At 40.1% G+C, this 19670-nt stretch overlaps 1 protein-coding gene across 1 annotated transcript; it reads left to right on the forward strand.

The window, feature by feature from the left end:
* The first annotated feature begins 10639 nt into the window (after positions 1–10639).
* On the forward strand, positions 10640–19544 carry nmur3 (neuromedin U receptor 3). The gene is made up of 3 exons (XM_047584206.1): positions 10640–10804; positions 13271–14199; positions 17014–19544. Exons 2-3 carry the CDS (start codon positions 13356–13358, stop codon positions 17436–17438), a joined length of 1269 nt encoding a protein of 422 aa, XP_047440162.1. The 5' UTR covers positions 10640–10804; positions 13271–13355; the 3' UTR covers positions 17439–19544.
* The last annotated feature ends 126 nt before the right edge of the window (positions 19545–19670 follow it).

Consider the following 19670-nt stretch of genomic DNA (forward strand, 5'->3'; position numbering starts at 1 on the left):
ATAAATGGATCACATTCAAGCTAGTTTTCAGCATACTAGACTTTTGTAGAGAAACAGATAGCACTACATTTTATGTCAGGCAGCAATGATTGGTTTTGCCAGAACTGAAGAACTGCACCAATGGAGTCGGAATAAGCTGCAGGGGAGTTTTTTGCAAAACCTGTGGAAGAAAATCCAGGACGTATTCAAGAAATGTTTCTGATGCTCACTTGAAAAAAAAAAAAAAAAAGATATTTAGAGAAGGCGGATTGTATTTATGTGTATTTATTGTTCTGAAACTGTACATTTCTCTGTATTTTTGCAACTACTTCTGAACACAAGCCAGGGAGGTTCCAGAGCTATTACGCATATCCACAGCTCCATGTTAACAGAGTCTGTTGTTATTACTCTTTGTGCCAGAAGGGGGAGCCAAAGATTATGCACAGCAGCTTTAAATCAGAAAAATAAGATAATCCTTTATTTATCCCACGGCTTCAAATTTGTGCAAATCCTCATTGACCTCTATGTTAATGTGCAACTTTACAACAGAAGTTAATATTGTTATGACTCTGTGTCATGTGGTGTGTGTTGTCTGCCTGTGTGGTACTGTGCTTCCTCCCTGTCTGCAGGGTTTGCTGTTCCCTTCTACTGTTTTTTTCTGGTGTGATGGGCAGTGATTAGAAGAGAATTGATTGGCTATCCAGTTTAAAAGGGCATTTTCTGAGAAGTTGGTTGCCCTCCCTTTTATCCCATTACCCGACAAGACTGCTGGGCCATCACTCTCAACATTATGACCATTGACAGGAGAAGTAAATAACTTTGACCATCTTGTGACAATTCAATGTTCCTCTGGGAACCTCTTGGACCTGACATTTATGTGGATGTTACTTAGACATGTACCACCCACAGACACAAGGTGTTGACCTGGCCTCCAAATTTCCTATGTTTGTCATCTGTACACAGTCCATGCAATACATTTAGGGTTAGACCATACGCATCTAATCATCATACCGAAAATAATCATCAATCCAAACACAGAAAATAGTCAGAATCCCATGATTCTGACTATGCTATATCTATATCTCATTTTCCTCTTGATTTGCTGTAAATTGGAATTGATGTTATCTTATCTGTCCTTTTCTTTCAGAATTGTACCAGTGTATACCTTGCACAAAACAATTGAGCCAGTGTTTATCTATTCAAGTAACTCATTATCTAGCTGCACTGACTGGAAGTATTCCGCAGCATGCACATCACGGAGAGACTAAACACACACAAAATGCAGTGTGCTTTTCTGTTGATATGTTGATGATGGTATGGCCTACATGTGCAAGTGTGGTTTGAGTTGGAAATTATATAATAACATAAAGTAATCAGGCCCTAATGAAAGTTTTATTTGGCAGGCATCTACGCAATCATTCTTATTTCTTTATTATTATTGTTGTTGTATTTACTGCAATCTTGCTTTAGTTACGTATTATTTTATGTTGAAGAACTTACTGCCCCCGATAATCAGTCGGTACAAAGATCACTCCGCTGCTGATTAATCTCGGTGACACAACAAGTAAACCATTAGTAGAAATTTTGCTGATACCTGAAAAAAAATATTGTTTTGGAGAGAATATACTCATTGATTGTCAGATTGTTGTCCTCTTTATCAGTCAACGTGTCAAACACAGAATATTACAGTAACACTCCTGGAGTTCAGGGTGAAATGTTGCTTGAACAAAACAAAACAAAACAAAACAAAAAGTTCAGTAACTTGACCAGATACCTGGAAATCCAATGACTTTTTATACTTCATGGACATCACACATTCACACATATTTGTTTACAAAATCATCACGTTCCAGTAATGTGTAGATTATAATGGGATAACAGGATGAGCCGCGGCAGTCTGACACATAATGATGCGACAGCAGTGATGTCACTGACAACGTCAAATGATGATATATGTAGTGTCCAAAAGCTGGTGGGATCGAGCTCACTGTACAGTGCACTATACAGTGCAACCCTATATGGGGAGTAGGGGTTAGGGAGTGAGTGAACAATTTCAGAAAACTCTAGAAACATGGTGAAGGCATGGCTGCTTTCTCATTCTAAGGCATTGCTGGTTGGGGCGGCTGGGCAATGCCCTCAAAAAAGATGAAAGAAAGGGATTTTTTCACCATCGCATTCAGCTACTGTGTCTGGCTAGCTGTCAGTGTCAGTGTCAGTGTAGCATACTGTCCATCAAGCCAAGTCCCATGAAGTACAGCTACTCTGTAACTTTAGGTAATTTTAACTTAAAACTCATGGTCAGACTCTCATGTTATGGTTGTTTTAACAAACTGCAGGTGGTGCAGTGGATGACGACAGCAATAAAAACATTCATGTGAAACACAGTGGCCATGCTTCCCACACCTCATCAGTGTATTGCCTGATTTCACCAAGAGGGGAATCTACCATCCCTGTTTTGGATGACCTGTCCCCCAACTAAAGCTCATTGGAATGGCCCTGATTTTAGCCTTTTATACATGAGAAGAAAAAAAAAAGTGCTGTTCTAAGAAAACAAACAAAAAAAAAACATAAATTCAGGTTAACCAGTGATACACACATTGTATATTAACACTATGTTCTGTGTTGATACAAAACTACATGATATGTTCTATTGTCTGCTAAGGCTAATCGGTACTCAAAGCATGTCTACAATAAATATTTTTTGCACATTTATCAGCCATTTGCAAGATCTGAGTTAAATTGTAACCCGCAACAAGAAGGACGGGTGCAGGATGTTTTTTCTTCATTCATGCAGATTTGTCCTATCAGCTTTAATGTGTTTAACTTCCTCAGTTTCCAGACGAATTTTATCCAGTGAGCATAATCAGTTCAAACGTCATTTAAAATCTAGTTTAAATGAATTATTGTATACTTTTATGAGGTCATCATGTCAAACTGTAAAAAGTCCCATTCGTATAGGAGCAATTTTATGAGTGTTACCATGGTTACTGATCACACACACAAAATGTATTTGGGATGGTTGCCTTTTTCAAACGAAACAGCTTAACTCTTTGACTCAGAGGCCATTGTCTGAGGTGACATGCTTGGCTCTGCATAAATTGTGCTCCTACTAAACCAGCTGTGTATTGTCGGGAGAACAACATTGTGCTCTACGCTACGTAGATCTGTGCATACGCCTTTGACTCGATTGTTTTCTGTAAATCATCACCTCAAAGCAAAGAACACAGCCCCTTTGATTTATGCCCCTGGTGTATTTCAAACCATTTTCAAGGACACCTGGAAACAGTGAAAGGCCAAATGTATTCACATGATAAAGATAAGAGGAACTGCTGCAGGAGTACCAGTGAACAACACATTATGCAAGATAAATAGCTCTTCCTGTCTCTTCTCTGTTGTTAAATTGGTTCTATTAATACACTCTTTAGTAACTCTGATTGGCAATCAGAACACAAATTCATTATTTTTAAAAGTGCTTTGTTAATGTATTTGCTGTACATCTGTATCTGAATGTATAAATATGCAAATTCAAAAGCATTTAAATTTACAGCTTCTCCCTCTTCTAACCCTTTACTCGTAGCAACTGTATTTGAACGCCACATCATGTGTTACATTATCCATCCCAAACTTAGTGCAGAGGCATTTCCTGCATTAGCACTTGAGATATCGTTTGTCTAGCTTAACTCTCTGGAGGAGGACTCAACACTGAGCCGAGCATGAGCATGGTCAGACATGGACGTCAGGCGATAAGACCCGGATCACTGTTGACATCTCGTTTCATCCCAGAGGTGATGGATGGGGTCGCAGCCGGAGTTCAAGACCTTCCACATCAAAAAAGCTTTTCTTTGTGGAACATAAAGAACCTTCCATCCAGGTCTAACATGCACTGATCAGGCATAACATTCCTCATATTGAATAGGTCTCCCCTCAAAACAGCAGTGACTCATCAGAGAATGGACATGGGTCTTCTGAGGGTGTAACACAATGTTGTTAGTGGGCAGCTTTGGATCATCCTGGGTTAAGAGGAGAGGCCAATGTGGATCAGGCTTGTTCCAGTGCATCCCACGGATACTTGAGACCAGATCAACTTAATTTCCCTTCGGGGATGAATAAAGTAATCTATTCATCTATCAACACCTTGGGCTGTCATTCCTATGGGGTGGGAGCATCTGGTCAGGTCTTGATGGGTGGTACATGTCTATGTAACATCCAAACAAATACCAGGTCCAAACATTTCCCAGGAAACCAACGCATTGTCACAAAATGGTCAACTCCTGCCAGTGGTTTTGGTTTTGTCGATATGAAATCTGGTCTCATTGGGCTTATAAATATTATCCAATTATTCCAGATTCGATTAAACTTTTCTTTCTGGGATCCGATCGACCTTTTGCTTGCCAGCAAGAGATTTTAGAAATTGGCATCTCTCCTCAGTCCCAGAACTGAAATATTGCTTAGGTACATGGATTAAAAAGTCAAAGGTATTTGAATATTAGAGACCTTGCCTAATGACTCTTGAACATCTTTCCAAAATATACTCAACTTGGAATATTCCCAGAAAATATGGTAGAGATTGGCCACTTTCGAACCACCTGTATATTTCTCCTGGTACGGTGTCATGAAGTACCTAATCACATTCTTCGAGCAATGTTCCCTCAAGTCCATGGTATCGTCCGGTATTGATAGTCTGGAGATAGACTTTTTCTAATACGATGGAACTCTTGATAGTAGGAGCCTCATTAATTTGGTAATTAGTACCATTCAAAAATAAGAAAAGAAAATGTAGAAGGATTCAAGGAGAATTTCATTTGTAATTTGCCGGCTTTGTATATAAATATGTTTAACATTCTACAGTGTTAAGGCTCTTTGTTCAGACTAATCATCGGATACTTCTCCGGATAAGTGTTCCACTACTGTTATGGTCATAAATGTGGTTATAAATATCACTTGGCCCATGTACACGCCTCACTTTCAGTGTGAGCTGAGTCACAGGCTGAACTTACTGTGCCCTCTGTTGGCAACCTCAGGTGTCAAGGGCAACAAATGCCCTTTTGCATCACCTGTCTGTTCAGCAGCTGCAGTCTTGTATGAATACAGGAACAACAACACAGATGGTAGAATAATGATGGATAAATAATATATTTGTTTTCCATTATTTTATGTGGCACTGAAACAAGCTGGAACCACTCATTCGTCCAAAATAATTGCTACGGTGAGTCAGAGCTTGATCAAAGCCTATAATCTGTCTCTTGTTAGGACTGTGGAGTTCATTATGTTTTAGGAGAATAATTCTGATTTTATTTTTAAGGTTGAGTTAGTTTGTTAGTTAGTGAAGCTGTTCTTGTACGTCTCCAGCTTAGCAGTTTTTTGATTGCAACAGTTGATTTTCCTGTGTGATTAGAATATAGCCACTAGCAGCTGATGTACAGATTGAGCCTTAATGGATGTGACTTGTTGTTTGTGCCCGTCTTAAATAATTATTGGCTCAGAGAAGGTATAGAAGTGAACTTGTTGTCAAATTTTCACACTTCTCGTGCATTCTTTCTTTACTTAGTTTTTACTTTCATATTACAGATGCAAAACATGCTGTACATAACACAAATGAACACAACATTAAAGAAATTGCCCCACCACACAAAAGGAAAATGGGTGCCCATTTCATCTTGCGATACAAAAAACAACATAGGATGCCATTATACAAGAGTTCACAAGCCGTCGTTTTGCATCCCTTTCTTATATTCCTGTGATTTTTTCAAGAGGTATGTAGCAGTTTTTTTTTTTTTCATGAGGACAGGAATATCAGATTTCCATGTCACAGCAATACATTTCCTGGCCACAAATAAAGCAAGACCTATGAGTTTGGTTTGGGATTTAGTCAAAGATCCAGTGATCCAGTAGCAAACACAATCCTGGATCTAAAGGGAACATAATACCCATAATCTAAGGTGTCACACAAGTGCTGTGCCAGATTGTTCTCATCTTATGCATTCTTATCCAGAAATAACATAACACACAGTACCGGGTAGACAAATGTGTATTGGCTAAACGCATATACACTTAAAAATATGCATCACATAAACACACAAGTGAAACAATACAAACAGGGCAGAACTATCCTTACAGCTGCTCTCATTGGTGGTGAACCACAAATTGTCGGTTCTCATTTTATTTTCTGCTTTCTGGTGCATCTCTTTTAAATGAGCAGCTGTCTAACATTTTCCTGTGCATTTGCTATCTCTCCAGGGCTAATTATCTTGTATTTATGCAAAACAAAATGGGAAATAAGCAGTGCAGATAAAACAGCAAATTATTTTAAAGCTTTTGTTGCAGAGACTGAACCCACTTGAAAAAGTGAAGCTGGTGCCATGGCTAAATTAAAAAAAAAAAAAAAAGCCTACACAAGCAATTTTATGCACTATGAGAAAACAAAAATGGTAAATGAGGAAGATGTTATCTACTCATCACTGTTACGACCCGGCTCAAGAGGCACAGCGTAAAAGTGAAGACACGTGACAGACCTCCAAAAGTGATCCTTCTAGGCCTCTTCAACGAGGGCTTTTATTCAGTCTTCTCAGGTGTGGCTGGTTAAGGTGATTAACCACGGGCCAAAGACACTTACACAACCAGCAGAGGTGCAGGAGCCCTGAAAACAAACAAGGCCCCTCTGCAATCACAACCCATCTTAAAAGAAGACAGAGTACAACAGTAACAAACCAAAGTAACCCCAACACAATGAACTGTCCTCGCAGCCTAATGGTCACACACAACTTAAAAACTGCGTGTGAGGCAAGTGACCTACCAACGAACTGAAAAGCCACAATCACGACGAAGGTGGCACCACACCACACAAAGTTACCGCCTTCACCCAGCTAGGAACATCACAACATTAGCCACCAAAATTGGACTGACTTCCCTGCAACACTAAAGGTCACACGCAAAACAAAGCACCTGCATTTGCTGATGTTTACACACTGGGCATGTTCACACAAAATCCCTCCTTTTAGCTCACCTAAAATATCTCCATCTTGACAGTAAAAACAAAGACCAGGGAATTCTACCACAGTCCTCCACGAAATTAGAGGTTGTTGCTTGCGGTTAGACTGTCCCAGAACGTACCTGGTTTCCCCTCTAACTCTCTTCCTCTCTAGAGACTAAAATTCTAAATACTCTTCTACTAGTCTTTGTTAGCTTTCCCAGGCACGCCAGGGACCACCCCAGTGTTATCTCTCAAAAAATAACGCACCAGGCAAGTCCTAGAAACATGCAGTTTTATCTCATGTGACAACATCAGCCTGAATCTCATGAATTCTAAGAAAAAATATCAGCTCCAGAACGGATAAGTCTCTATGTAAGTGCACTGAATAAGAATCACAACGTCCTCTGTATAGCTTATAAAAGTAATGGTATTTTAAGAGCGAATGCATTTAAAGTAAATAGGTCATTCACACTTCACAGAACGCAGCCGGAATAATTATACTTGCAGAAAAGCGGCACTTAGTCCATTTAAAATGTTGACAGAGCAGATTAGTGCAGATCGTCAAATTTGAGAACAGAAAACTGAACAATCTCATGTATTATGTATGAATGGACGCCTCTGAATTGATTGTGCCTGTAAGTGTTACCGTTGCTTTCATAAAGCGTCAACATTGTAAAAACGGTACCGGTCAGAGGCGTAACGTCATTCAATTTCAGAGAGTGGCGACGTGTGAGTACAGGTTGTGGACGTGCTTAACTGATCCTGTTTATTTTGTCTTCAGCTGCAGATAGGTCAGCTTTTTTAAAAGTACAGCTTCTGACACATTTAATGAAACAAGAGATGGGGGCGACAGGTTAGCTGCATCCGTGCTTTGTTTCTATGAACAAATAAAGAAAGTCTGATTCTCGGACTAACAAAGTTTTCTCAACCCTCCATCCATATTTAAATGGTCAATTAAGGCATGGTGTTTGTTAGTGAAGTAGCATCATAACAATATCCTATTGAGTTTCCCTTTGGTTGTAGCCACTTGAGCTGGGTCATGACATTGTAACTCTGTGGCTGATTATGATTAGTCTTCATCATGGTCTGAGTATTTCAGAAACTGCTGATCTACTGGGATTTTCACGCACAACCATCTCTAGGGTTTACAGAGAATGGTCTGGGAAAGAGACAATGACAAAATACCGTGTTGATGTGAGAGGTCAGAGGAGAATGGGCAGACTGGTTGGAGATGATAGAAAGTCAACAGTGACTCAAATAACCACTGGTTACAACCAAGGAATGCAGAATATCATCTCTGAAAACACAACATGCCTAGCCTTGAAGAAGATGGGCTACAGCAGCAGAAGACCACACCGGGTGACACTCCTGTCAGCTAAGAAGAGGAAACTGAGTCTAAAGTTCACACAGGCTCAACGAGATTGGACAATAGAAGATTGGGAAGACGTTGCCTGGTCTGACGAGTCTCGATTTCAGCTGTGACATTCAGATGACAGGGTCAGAATTTGGTGTAAACAACATGAAAGCATGGATCCATCCTACCTTGCATCAATGGTTCAGACTGGTGGTGGTGGTGTAATGTTGTGGGGGATATTTTCTTGCCACACTTTGGGTCCCTTAGTACAAACTGATCAAGGTTTAAATGCCACAGCCTACCTGAGTATTGTTGCTGACCATGTCCATCTCTTTATGACCACAGTCTTCTGACGGCTACTTCCAGCAGGATAATCCACTATGTCACAAAGCTCATATCATCTCAAACTGGTTTCTTGAACATGACAATGAGTTCACTGTACTCCAATGGCCTCCAAGGTCACCAAATCTCAATCCAGTAGAGCACCTTCGGGATGTGGTGGAATGGGAGATTCGCATCACAGATGTGCAGCCGACAAATCTGCAGCAACTGCGCTTGACACTAATTTAGACAGCTACAGCTACATCAGCAGTTTTTGAGGTAAATAAAAGTAAAAAGATCCTTCGTCTGTGTGATGTGCCTCCTTTTAATGTGCTAAATCTCAGACATGGTGCTAATGCATTAAATCTCGGACTTGGTGTGGAAATTGCCTCCTCCTGTTTGACGGTTCTGTTTAGAAAGTACTTCAGCACAAAATATTTTTGCCCATATTCCAAAAAAGACAATAGTTCAATATAGTTTGAGTTTTAAGCGACACTGTATACAAACCCAAAGAATTATTCTAAAGCCTTACTAAAATCAGTATGTCACAATTTTCCATAGGATGGGAAAAGCTATTTATACGACCCATCCCATATTTGGAAAGATTAGTATCCCTGACTTGCATGACGTCTCCAGCAATTTTACTCGTGCAAAACTGAAGACTCTGAAGGATGGATTTATCAAAACTGTATTACTGACAAATCAGCTTTCTTTAATGCCCGTTCGTATTATTTGGTTGCAGCTGTTACATATAAGCCTGACACGTTTTATGGCTTTGTTAAATGTTTTAGATGCAGCCCTACGAAATGCATTTTGGAAAACATTTGAGGTTACCAAGAGTCGCTCAAGGCTCTGTCTGTCAAGATTTTGAAGAAATCTAAAGAAAGTCATACTTCGGGGTTGAGTGAAAGGCTGTCACTATTCAACTTGTCATAGTCTCAGTCTATTAGTCTGTAGTATTTATAAATCAAAATGTGCAGTTCACTTCAAATGTGTCTGACAGCAAGTGAAATTCCTCATTCCACACAGAATTTCAGACTTTAAAACATATATATATATATATAGTTTGTCCCATCATTTCAACAATGTCACTCACTCCGAGGATCTGCTTTTCATGAATATAAACACCTTCTATTTCACTGTGGCTCCACTAAATTCTGCTTGACACGACACAGCTCATTCTCCACATATTCCCCGGATGTTTACAAGGTAAGCTCTTTTGGACGGCCTTCATAAATCTTTCTGACTGCTCTATATATAGACTTTAATCAAGTCAAGGTGTTACTTTACACATCTGGAGGGCAGAAACGGAACAGAGCATTATTTTTTTGCTCCATATCTTTCATTGCGTTGCACGGGTAATACTAAGACCTCCAAAGCCTCCTGCTGGGGTGCTATGGGGTGGGGGTGCCAGGTCTGGTCTAGGTGGGTGGTACATGCCTAAGTAGCATCCACACGAAATCCAGGTCCAAAACTTTCCCAGCAGAACACTGAATTGTCGCAAGGTGATCACTGGTTTTTCCTGCTCCCGTCAGTGGTCTTAATGTCGTGAATGATCGGTATAAACTTTTTATGACGAGGACGACCATGCACAACACCGCAACTTTGGAGCAGACGAAGCTGAAACACCCCCCTCTGCTGTTCCAAAACATGGACTGTTTTGCTTTGAGTGGAATAAATAAAAAACTTTATTTTCTCACCAAATATTCCCTTGTAATAATCAAATCTAATCTAAGTATCAGCATTGTAACAGACAAATAGAATCATGTAATCACTTTACTTACCTGCCTATAATATGACTGATGTATTTTTCACGAATCTCTATCTTGTCTTTATTTTTTGTGAATGAAAGCTATTGCACATCTTCTCTGATACAAACCCTGCAAGGAGATACGTGATCCCATGAGCCCCCCCCCCACCTTCTCTCTCTCTCTTTCTCTCTCTCTCTCTCCCTCTCCTTTACATCTCACCAGATTAATCTCTGAGTGGAAGAGGACGAGGTTGCAGCACGGTTACAGACCTCCTCTGTGGACCCTCCATCTCCTTCCCCTCATCGGAGCTCCTCAGTTAACTTTTGCATTCATAGGGTTATATTTATTTGCCTCCTTTGCAGTTTGTTTCCTCTCTTCCCATCATGAGTGCTCAGAGAGCGACGCAGCTTGCAGATCAGCAGCACCAAGGTGAGGATTTATCTGTAACATGCACCTTATAAACGGAAGTTAGACACTGCTAAGGCTTTAGCAAGTTTTAATAATTATTATTTTTTGTATTAGTGTTTGATTATTGATGCTTGTAAGTTTTAAACCCCCTTCCCAAAAAAAAGTATACGTTCACATAGGAATATTATGAAGACTATCATGTGTCTTTAAGGTTAATTCTAAAAAAAGCAACTGACACCACATTTGTCACACAACTGTGGATTTTCCGACGTGATTCGTGGAAACATAATTAACCTCCCAGATAAAGCCATTAGCTATCAGTGCAGTGTACGCAATGGCAATTATCTTCAACACTCTGCAGATGGTGAGAATAATCGGAGCTGTACCATTGTGGCTGTAAAAGCATAATTCCCTAACCCGCAGGGAGAATCTGCCACTTTGGTGGGTGACACATTTGTTTTTGTGTTTTCTTTTTTTTTCTTTTTTTTTTTGCACTAATTGTTTCCTCACCATCCACCATCAACAAAAAAAATGTCTTCTGTCATAAAGAGGATGTGATATTGAGATCCAGGTAATACTTTTTGTTGTTTCTTTTTGAGAATGGACAATGATATTCTCTTTCAACAAACACGTACTGTAAATCTGCTTGTACTCTACATGTTTCATAAATGTGTGCTTTGATTATTCTGAGCTCTTAGTAGATCGCTGTTTAAAATGAAGCATCTGTTGTCACTTCATGCCAGACGTTCTGTCATCTAAGCAGGCATATGAAAAATGAAATGATAAATGGATGCACACATGGACAGAGAATTAATTTGCTCTTCTCTGCTCTAACATGAAACAAATTGCACTGTCAGATTCTCACCTTTAGGGTTTTGAATTGATATAACAAGAACATGCCAACTTAGGTTCTCAGTAGCAATTGTAGACTTTTTACTGAGAGAATTATGAATCGGTTAATCAAGAAAATAGCATGTAAATGAGAAATGACAATAATCATAAGTTGCAGAGAGCATTGCATTTTAAAGGGAACCCCGACTATAATGACTTGTAGGCTTCTTAATTTTTGTGAAAGAAAATATCCTTGATATCTTCGTTTTTATTAAATTTCACTATTTCACTATGGGCTATTGAACTGGTAGGTCACCATGGTTGTTTCGTCGCAATGCAGTCTGGGTAATGACGTCAAATGTTCCCTCTGCTCAGTTCACCGGTACGGCAGTTGTGACTCTACAGCGAGAAAAAACATCTCATCTTTTCAGACTTTTCAGTTTGAACCCGAGCGCCCAAGGGTTACCAAGGAGGAAAAAACAAATATCGCTCAAAATGAACATTAAAACGAAGACCAGAGGAGATGTGATGTGTAGAGAGTGGAGCAAACTCAGTGGTGTCACTGTAACAGCTGCATTGCAAAGACACCTGAGAGGGAGAGCGTTGGTTGTCAGGAGCTCCAAATTTTTGTCAGCTGTCAAAGGAAAGCATGAGAATGATTAAACATATTCCAAAGTGGTGCAACGAATCGCTGCTGGTCTCTCGCAGCTCGCTAGCCACTATCCAAGGTTCAGAACACAGGGGAAAAAAGTGCCTACAGTGGCATCAAACACGCTAATCAAACGATAGTCATGGCTAGCGGAGGAGCAGAAGAACTTGAGACAACTCCTGAACTCTGAGAGAATGATACGATCTGAAATATGAGTTTTCTGATCCGCTGCACCCCTGGTATTCTATTGTCAATATTTCAGAGATTAGCACCCATCAACTCTCTTGTGCTTTATGACCTACATTATGACGATATAACAGTTAACAGTTTGAGCGTTTTTGCGTATGTTGGATACTTACATCCGTATCCTTGTTGCCTTTCGACTCAAATTATATCCAAATGCAGCACGATGTGGCATTGTAGTTCTATTTTGTTCCCAACGCCAGGTTAACTCTACATTGGCATCAGTCACAGTGACATCATCACTCTCATTGCACTGCGAACGTAAAATAATGGCGGCCTCCTTGGGTAAAACTACGCCATAAACATTGAGGACTTTTAAAGCAGCAATAACAATATTTTATGTGTTTGTAACAACATATTGTAGTATAAGAGAACTATTGTTTCTTATTAAGAAGTTATTATAGTCGGGGTTCCCTTTAAGCATGCCAATAAATAAAGAAGTCAAAAGCCTTGGCTGAGATATCATTTAGGTCTTTATGTCTTGTTCACACAAGCACCAATAGAGCAACGTCACAAAAATTAACTGAGGCTGCATATTGAAGGTGAGCAATGATTACCTGTCAAGTCACCGGTTATCAGGTGAACACACTGACTCTTTGGTTTGTAGCTGGCCACGCTTGGCCAATTTGTCGATTGTAGTGTGAAGTAATACAGCATAAAGTTTAGTGAATCTGTAAGTCATTGTAAAAGTTTGAGCAGATGTTTGTCCCCAGTGAGTCTCATGAACAGAGCTGTTAATCAATGGCTTTTCTTTTTGTTAACAGTCCTCAAAAGCTGAGCCAAACCCAGAAATCAGGCCTGGATGTGTTAAAACATACCAAATATTTGGCAGTAGCACTCCTCTCTACAATGGAGCTGTCTTTGGAGGGCTTCTCTACAAACATGTCCAAACTGTTCCCAAACACCAGCATGCCACTCAATGCCACCGGGAATTCCACCAACAACCAGTTTGCTGAAGTCAACCTCTTTGAGATCCTGGGTCCAAAACGATCTCCATTTTTCTTCCCGGTGACCAGCGTTTACCTCCTCATCTTTCTCACCGGCTTGTCCGGGAATCTGCTCACATGTGCGGTGATAGCAAAGCACAAGAAGATGCGTAACCCCACCAACCTTTACCTTTTGAGCCTGGCCGTGTCTGACCTCCTTGTACTTTTGTTCGGGATGCCCTTGGAGATTTACGACCTGTGGCAGAACTACCCCTTCCCATTTGGCGAGGGCGGCTGCTACTTCAAGACCTTCCTCTTCGAGACGGTGTGCTTTGCCTCCATCCTCAACGTCACTGCTCTCAGTGTGGAGAGGTACATCGCTGTGGTGCATCCACTCAAAACGCGCTACCTGTCCACTAACCAGCACGCCAAGCGGGTCATTAGCATCGTGTGGGTGGTGTCAATGATCTGCGCCGTCCCCAACACCTCTCTGCACGGCATCTTCTACCTGCCAGAGAAAATGGAGGAGTCGGCCATATGCACTGTGCTCAAGCCACTCTGGATCTATAACATGGTCATGCAAATCACAACTGTGTGCTTCTACTTTGTGCCCATGATGATAATAAGCATGCTGTACTTAGTGATGGGCCTTCATCTGAGCAGAGAGAGGCAGCGGTCCAGCAGGAACCTGGGAAAGAACTGCAGCAGCACTCGAAGGAAGGTCAGCGTGGAGAGCAGGCGAAGGAGACAGGTCATCAAGATGCTCTGTGAGTGTTTTTTCCTCTTTCTCTCTCTCTCTCTCTCTACAAAGCATTGCTTCGACAGGCAGCGCAGAATTGAAAACATGCCTCCTCTAATCTGTGTGATGAATGCTAAGACATGTTCCTCGAGCCAAATGCCGAGAAAACACACAGCAAACGATTACGGAGGCCTGTCAGGTGTTTACAGGGATGATGTGAATTCTGGGGGGCTTCTTTTCGAAGCCCCTCGTTACACCCTTTAATCTCTGCATCTTGACCAGATTTCTCATTAGCGCAGTTCACAGCACATTACGTGATACTTTAGACTGTGATATTCCTCTGCTCTTTTATTTGTCATTGGTCACCTTCATATGAGGAGTTAAATTACAGGCTGTTTTATCTATTATCTAAAACAACCTCACAACATGGATCACATAGTTGGTATTTTGTCAGTTGCATGAATCAGAAAGGGGAGCAGAGGTTCCAAAAAGCATTTTGCTATTTCACATTTCTTTTAGACTCAAAATGAATAATAATAATAAAAAAAATCATTTTCATTTTAAAGACATTAAGAAACAATGGCAAACGAGTATTTTTACCTTTGTCATTTAAAATATGAAAAATGATAATCAGAATCAGAATTACTTTATTGATCCCAGCTGGAAATTACTTTTCATTACAGCAGCTCCTACCCAAAGTGTACCAGTGTTAAGAACAAAGAGCAGTATAGGCAATAAGAATAAGTAAGAGAATGTAAAAAATGTAAGATATATATATATATATATATAACAATATGTACAGGTATACAGTGACATTGAATATGGGGTCCTGCACAGCGGGGAAACATTATTACCCCTGGTGAGAATATATAAGGAAATATGTGCAAGTATATGAAAATAATAAAGAGAACATAAAGAAAACTGATTTAAATAAAACCAAAAGTTTTTGTAGGTGATAAAGAAGAAGACGATGATAAAAGAGGTTTGATATGAACCTTTCTGTCGGTCAAGAGTTACCATGGAGATGACCTTGGAATAATGTTCATATGTAATTTTAGACTTTATGACACAAAGTATCTCATCTGAATTTATCTCTGAGCATTCATCATCTGCATATGGAGAAGTATTTATATATATCGAGTGCTGCCCTAGATTGTTGTACTGATCCATTCCTCTGAGAATGCTCCACAAGATATAGGCTACTTCCTGTTTCATATGGAGGAAAATACAATCTTTGATTATTTATTAGTTTTTGACTAAACCATTGTGTACTTTCATTTCTTGAATCGCATTAGTAGAAAGGAAATTAAGACTCTATTATGTTTTATACTGCATGGATAAAAGAAAGGTTTCTTTTTTCAAGTAACAGCATTTTTTTTTCCATTTTCTAGTTTTAAAAGTAAACTATAAGAATAATAATAACAAAAATGCACAGATTGTTGAGCTTCCTTGAAAACAGCTTACCTCTCATCCAAGTTTAGGATTTTATTAGAAACATCTGTGGGTGGTGAGTGCTTTATACTGCAAACCAAACCACAGATGACTGGGACAGATGTTGGGTACAGATGTTAACACTGAGTTGTAAGAGGCTGATAATTGGTGTCTCAGTCGACCTCTCCTGCTAAGAGACTTTTCCAATTTTACATAGATGGCCTTTTTTTTTTACTCCTCTTTCACATCTTTTGTGTTCTGTGGCTACACTGTTGTCTTTCAAAAGAGTGTCTCAGATCTCTCAGATGTCGTTTTATCTTTTTTGGACATACTCATGACATGATTAAGCATGTTTTCTATTTTTGTATTTATGTGATTATAAAGCATATACCATTAAACAAACAAACTGGAAAGGATAGCTAACATAATGTGCACAAAGTTTTCTTTCCCATAAAAATGAGCAACATTGTCAGTATAGTTAAGCTCATTTTATACAGCCAAACATTTTTAAAACCTTTAAGTTTCCATGCTTTCCAAACACACCGGCCTTAATCTTTGCCAACATTTAACAATTATTTAAAAACATCCCACAGGGTGAACATCACATAGGTTTAATGATGAGCTGGAATAACATGATACAGAATATATATGAGATGAGATTCTGTGAAACTGTGCAAGAACACAATTTTTCGAAACTTAAAGCTTCATATAAGCAGCAAATGCGTCAAAAATGTGAAACCAAACGTGTTGAATGTCCACCACTGAAACATTATTTATTTAATGTCTTGGCAGTGTGTGTGGAGTGCTACCAACAAAATAAGCTTGTCGCCATATGTTCAGCTTTATCTATCGGCCACAGGAGAAATGTAACTGGGGCAATAGTTTCCTGGCTTTTAGTGTGTTAAGGTGAATGTAGACGATAAGATCCTCCACACTTTTTTATCTTAAATTGGGTTTTAAATGACGTTTCCGATGGTTGAACTGTGAGTTTGTGTTTTGTGGATGCCGACTTTCCCCATTTTAAGATTCTGTTTAATCGTTTGTTTTAAATTATGCAATCAGAGCTACTGCATATGTAGTTTGACGGTTTATTTTATTGGCTGGGAGTCGAGACACTCGCAAAATGATTAATGTGGAAGGAAAGAAAAAAAAACAACAAAAAAAAACAGATGTTCTTCAAATGGGTTCGCATTTTTTAAAACGTCTGCCTAATCTTTTCACTTATTATCTCCTCCACAGTGGGCCGCCATCAGATCATTAATGCCTGAACAGTTTGAAGAGGCTTCACATGAACACTTACAAACCAAAACACTCACTAGAATGGGCACTTTAGTTCTTAATGATGCAGTGTATCCTGTAAAGTCTTCTATAAGCCTGCTCTCTCTGTTTTTTCGTTGGTGTGATCCTCCAGCGATTGTGGTGGCTGTGTTCGGAGTCTGCTGGGCGCCCTTCCACATCGAGCGACTCCTGTGGAGTTCTATCAGCCAGTGGACCGACCTGATGCACAACATTTATCAGTACGTCCACATCTTCTCAGGCGTCCTCTTCTACCTCAGCTCCGCGGTCAACCCCATCATCTACAGTCTGCTGTCCACACGCTTCAGGGAATGTTTCCGGGAGCTCGTGTGCTCCCACACGGAGGAGAACAGCTCCGTCAGAGACTCCCCACCATTCCCCAAGATTTTACTGGAATCCTCCCTCACAAGCTCCAGAGTTGAGCCCCAGGGTAAGGACTCCAACGCTTTCCTCCCTCTGCTTAACGTGACACTGAGCATGGACAACGGGATGCTCACGTGTGCGTGTAAAGAGACGACCTGTAAGACCTCCGTGTTCTGAGGTTTGATGTGAAGGACGCAACCAGAACCACTAACATGTTGACGTTTCAGATCCTAGGCTTACTTGCTTCTGCAAAGAGCTTGACAATTAACTCTCTTATATATGAGTATATGAGCAGGCACACCTAACCCACGTGAAGAAACTACCAGCAACAAAGTCTCTGGATCTGAAAGATGCATCCAAACACAGCGACAAGACTGCAGCCAACCACCAGCTGGCACACGCGCTTGTGTGAAAGGAGATATCTCTTCAAACCTGTAGGTGGCAGTAGTCTCTGTTTGTCCCTCAACAACTGAAAAGCAGGATAACTACTAGCTAGGAGATTAGGATGCTAGTGCTACAAACGACCGTGCAGAGCTCTGCAGAACCGTGGTGGTCAGTCGGTTTATTCATTTAAGATGAATGTGGTGAATATATTTGTGTATTTGAATACGCCTTGTCATGAACCTTGTCATTTTGTTCTCTTTCGTTTCTCTTGTGCTGCATTGGTTCTCTAATCTGAACTCTCAATCAGAGCGATCCTTAGGCATCCTGGAAGCCAGCCTGCATGTCCCCCCACCCACAAATTTTTTTTGTGGTGAAATATCGGTTTGGAGTCTCTCCGTTGGGGACTGATTATGCCAGATAACTATCTGCTGGGTCAATGAAATCATTTGGGTATAATGGTTTAAGTTGTATGTCAGAAAATCTCAACTTGTTTTTCACAACTTTGTTGTATCAATTGAATCCAAAATTATTATTTGAGTAAGAATTAAAGGCGCTGTTATTGTTTTGTTTTTCTTACCCTTTAAGTTCGTAACATGTCATTTAAGAGCTTGTATGATTTTTTTTGCTGTGGATAATACTGCTCAACAGTGCCTGCATATTCCACCTGCTGTCTTATTCTGCAAATACTGTATGCCTTAGAGCACAGGTGTCAAACGTACGGGCCAAAAGCGGAACCACCAGAAGGTCTAATCTGGCCTGCAGCATGAATTTGCAAAGTGTGAAAATTACATAGAAGACTGCAATTTTTCAATGAAAATAACTCCTAATTTGTCCTTGTTTTAGTCAGGAAAGGGGACAGGAAACAACTCAGAGACCCACTAAACACCAATGAGCCCAGACTGCATGTATTATTCTTAAGAAAAGGATAGTTTGTTAAATGCAAACAATCTGCTGGTTTACTTGTTCTTCTTTGCACTAAAACAACTGGGAAAAGTCTGGAGTTGTCATCACTTATAGGTTATCGTTCTTCTATGTTACTGGTCCGGCCCACTTGAGATCAAATTGGGCTGTATGCAGCCCCTGAAAGTTTGACACACCCGCCTTAGAGAATGAATCCGGTGGGAAGGTGCGACAATCTGTTACGAACAACGTTGTACTTGATTATCTCTGATCTTATTTGTGAATCAGTGCTGAAGAGCTTAAAGTCCTTCTGTGTGTTTTCAGTGGTACCTGCAAACTAAGAATGTGACGCTTAACTGCTTTTGGTGATCTCGTTCTGTATCCCGTTGCATGGCCAGCCATCATGTACTTGATTTGAACGACTGACGTTCACTGTGATTGCAAAGATGATTATGGCTATTGTGTGATGCCAAATTTGAAAACCGCACAAATAAATGTCGAGTTGTCCAGCTACTTTGACATGTTGAAGCCAGGTAACATTTGATTTGAGTCGTGTTACTTCCACAATTCAAACACGTGTGTATCTTCACGCTTAATGGGTTTGTTTGTCATCGTGATTGCACTGTGTGAATATTTCTGCAGAAAATCTCACATCTTACCCAAAATAACAAACCTTTGACAATGACATGGTATAATTTGGATGTTGGTGCAGTTTTTGTTCCAGTTCTACTTGAGCCAACAAATTTGTTCCATCCCACTAACCATCAGAATAAGCTTTAATCTGTCGATGTGTGTGTGTGACAAAATAGCAGAAGGGAGCTTTGCATTTTGATTTCCTTCTTTGGACTGGGTGCATACAGCATTTTGAGGACCTTTTCCGCTTCCATAACATCTTCATACACACAAAAGTACAAAACACCAGCATTTTTATTATGAATATGTGTTTTCTGTGTCTCTTCGTGGGCTATTTTTCATTAGTATTTAGTATTGGTGGTAGAGATTGAAAAGAATTTGAGTCCATGTTCAGGGATTATACAAGAAGCCAGAAACAGCCGTTTCCTTAGCCGTGTCTTATTGTAGAGCTGAAATCAATTTGAATCCTAATGTCACATGATTCCTGACATC

Source organism: Mugil cephalus, chromosome 4 (assembly GCF_022458985.1).
Source record: "Mugil cephalus isolate CIBA_MC_2020 chromosome 4, CIBA_Mcephalus_1.1, whole genome shotgun sequence".
NCBI classification, from domain to species: Eukaryota; Metazoa; Chordata; class Actinopteri; order Mugiliformes; family Mugilidae; genus Mugil; species Mugil cephalus.

Bases quoted from the DNA above. Each gene is read 5' to 3' on its own strand.
- nmur3 (XM_047584206.1), top strand. From the start codon at position 13,356: ATGGAGCTGTCTTTGGAGGGCTTCTCTACAAACATGTCCAAACTGTTC. The intron at 14,200-17,013 runs GTGAGTGTTTTT...GTGATCCTCCAG, and splicing joins ACAGGTCATCAAGATGCTCT to CGATTGTGGTGGCTGTGTTC.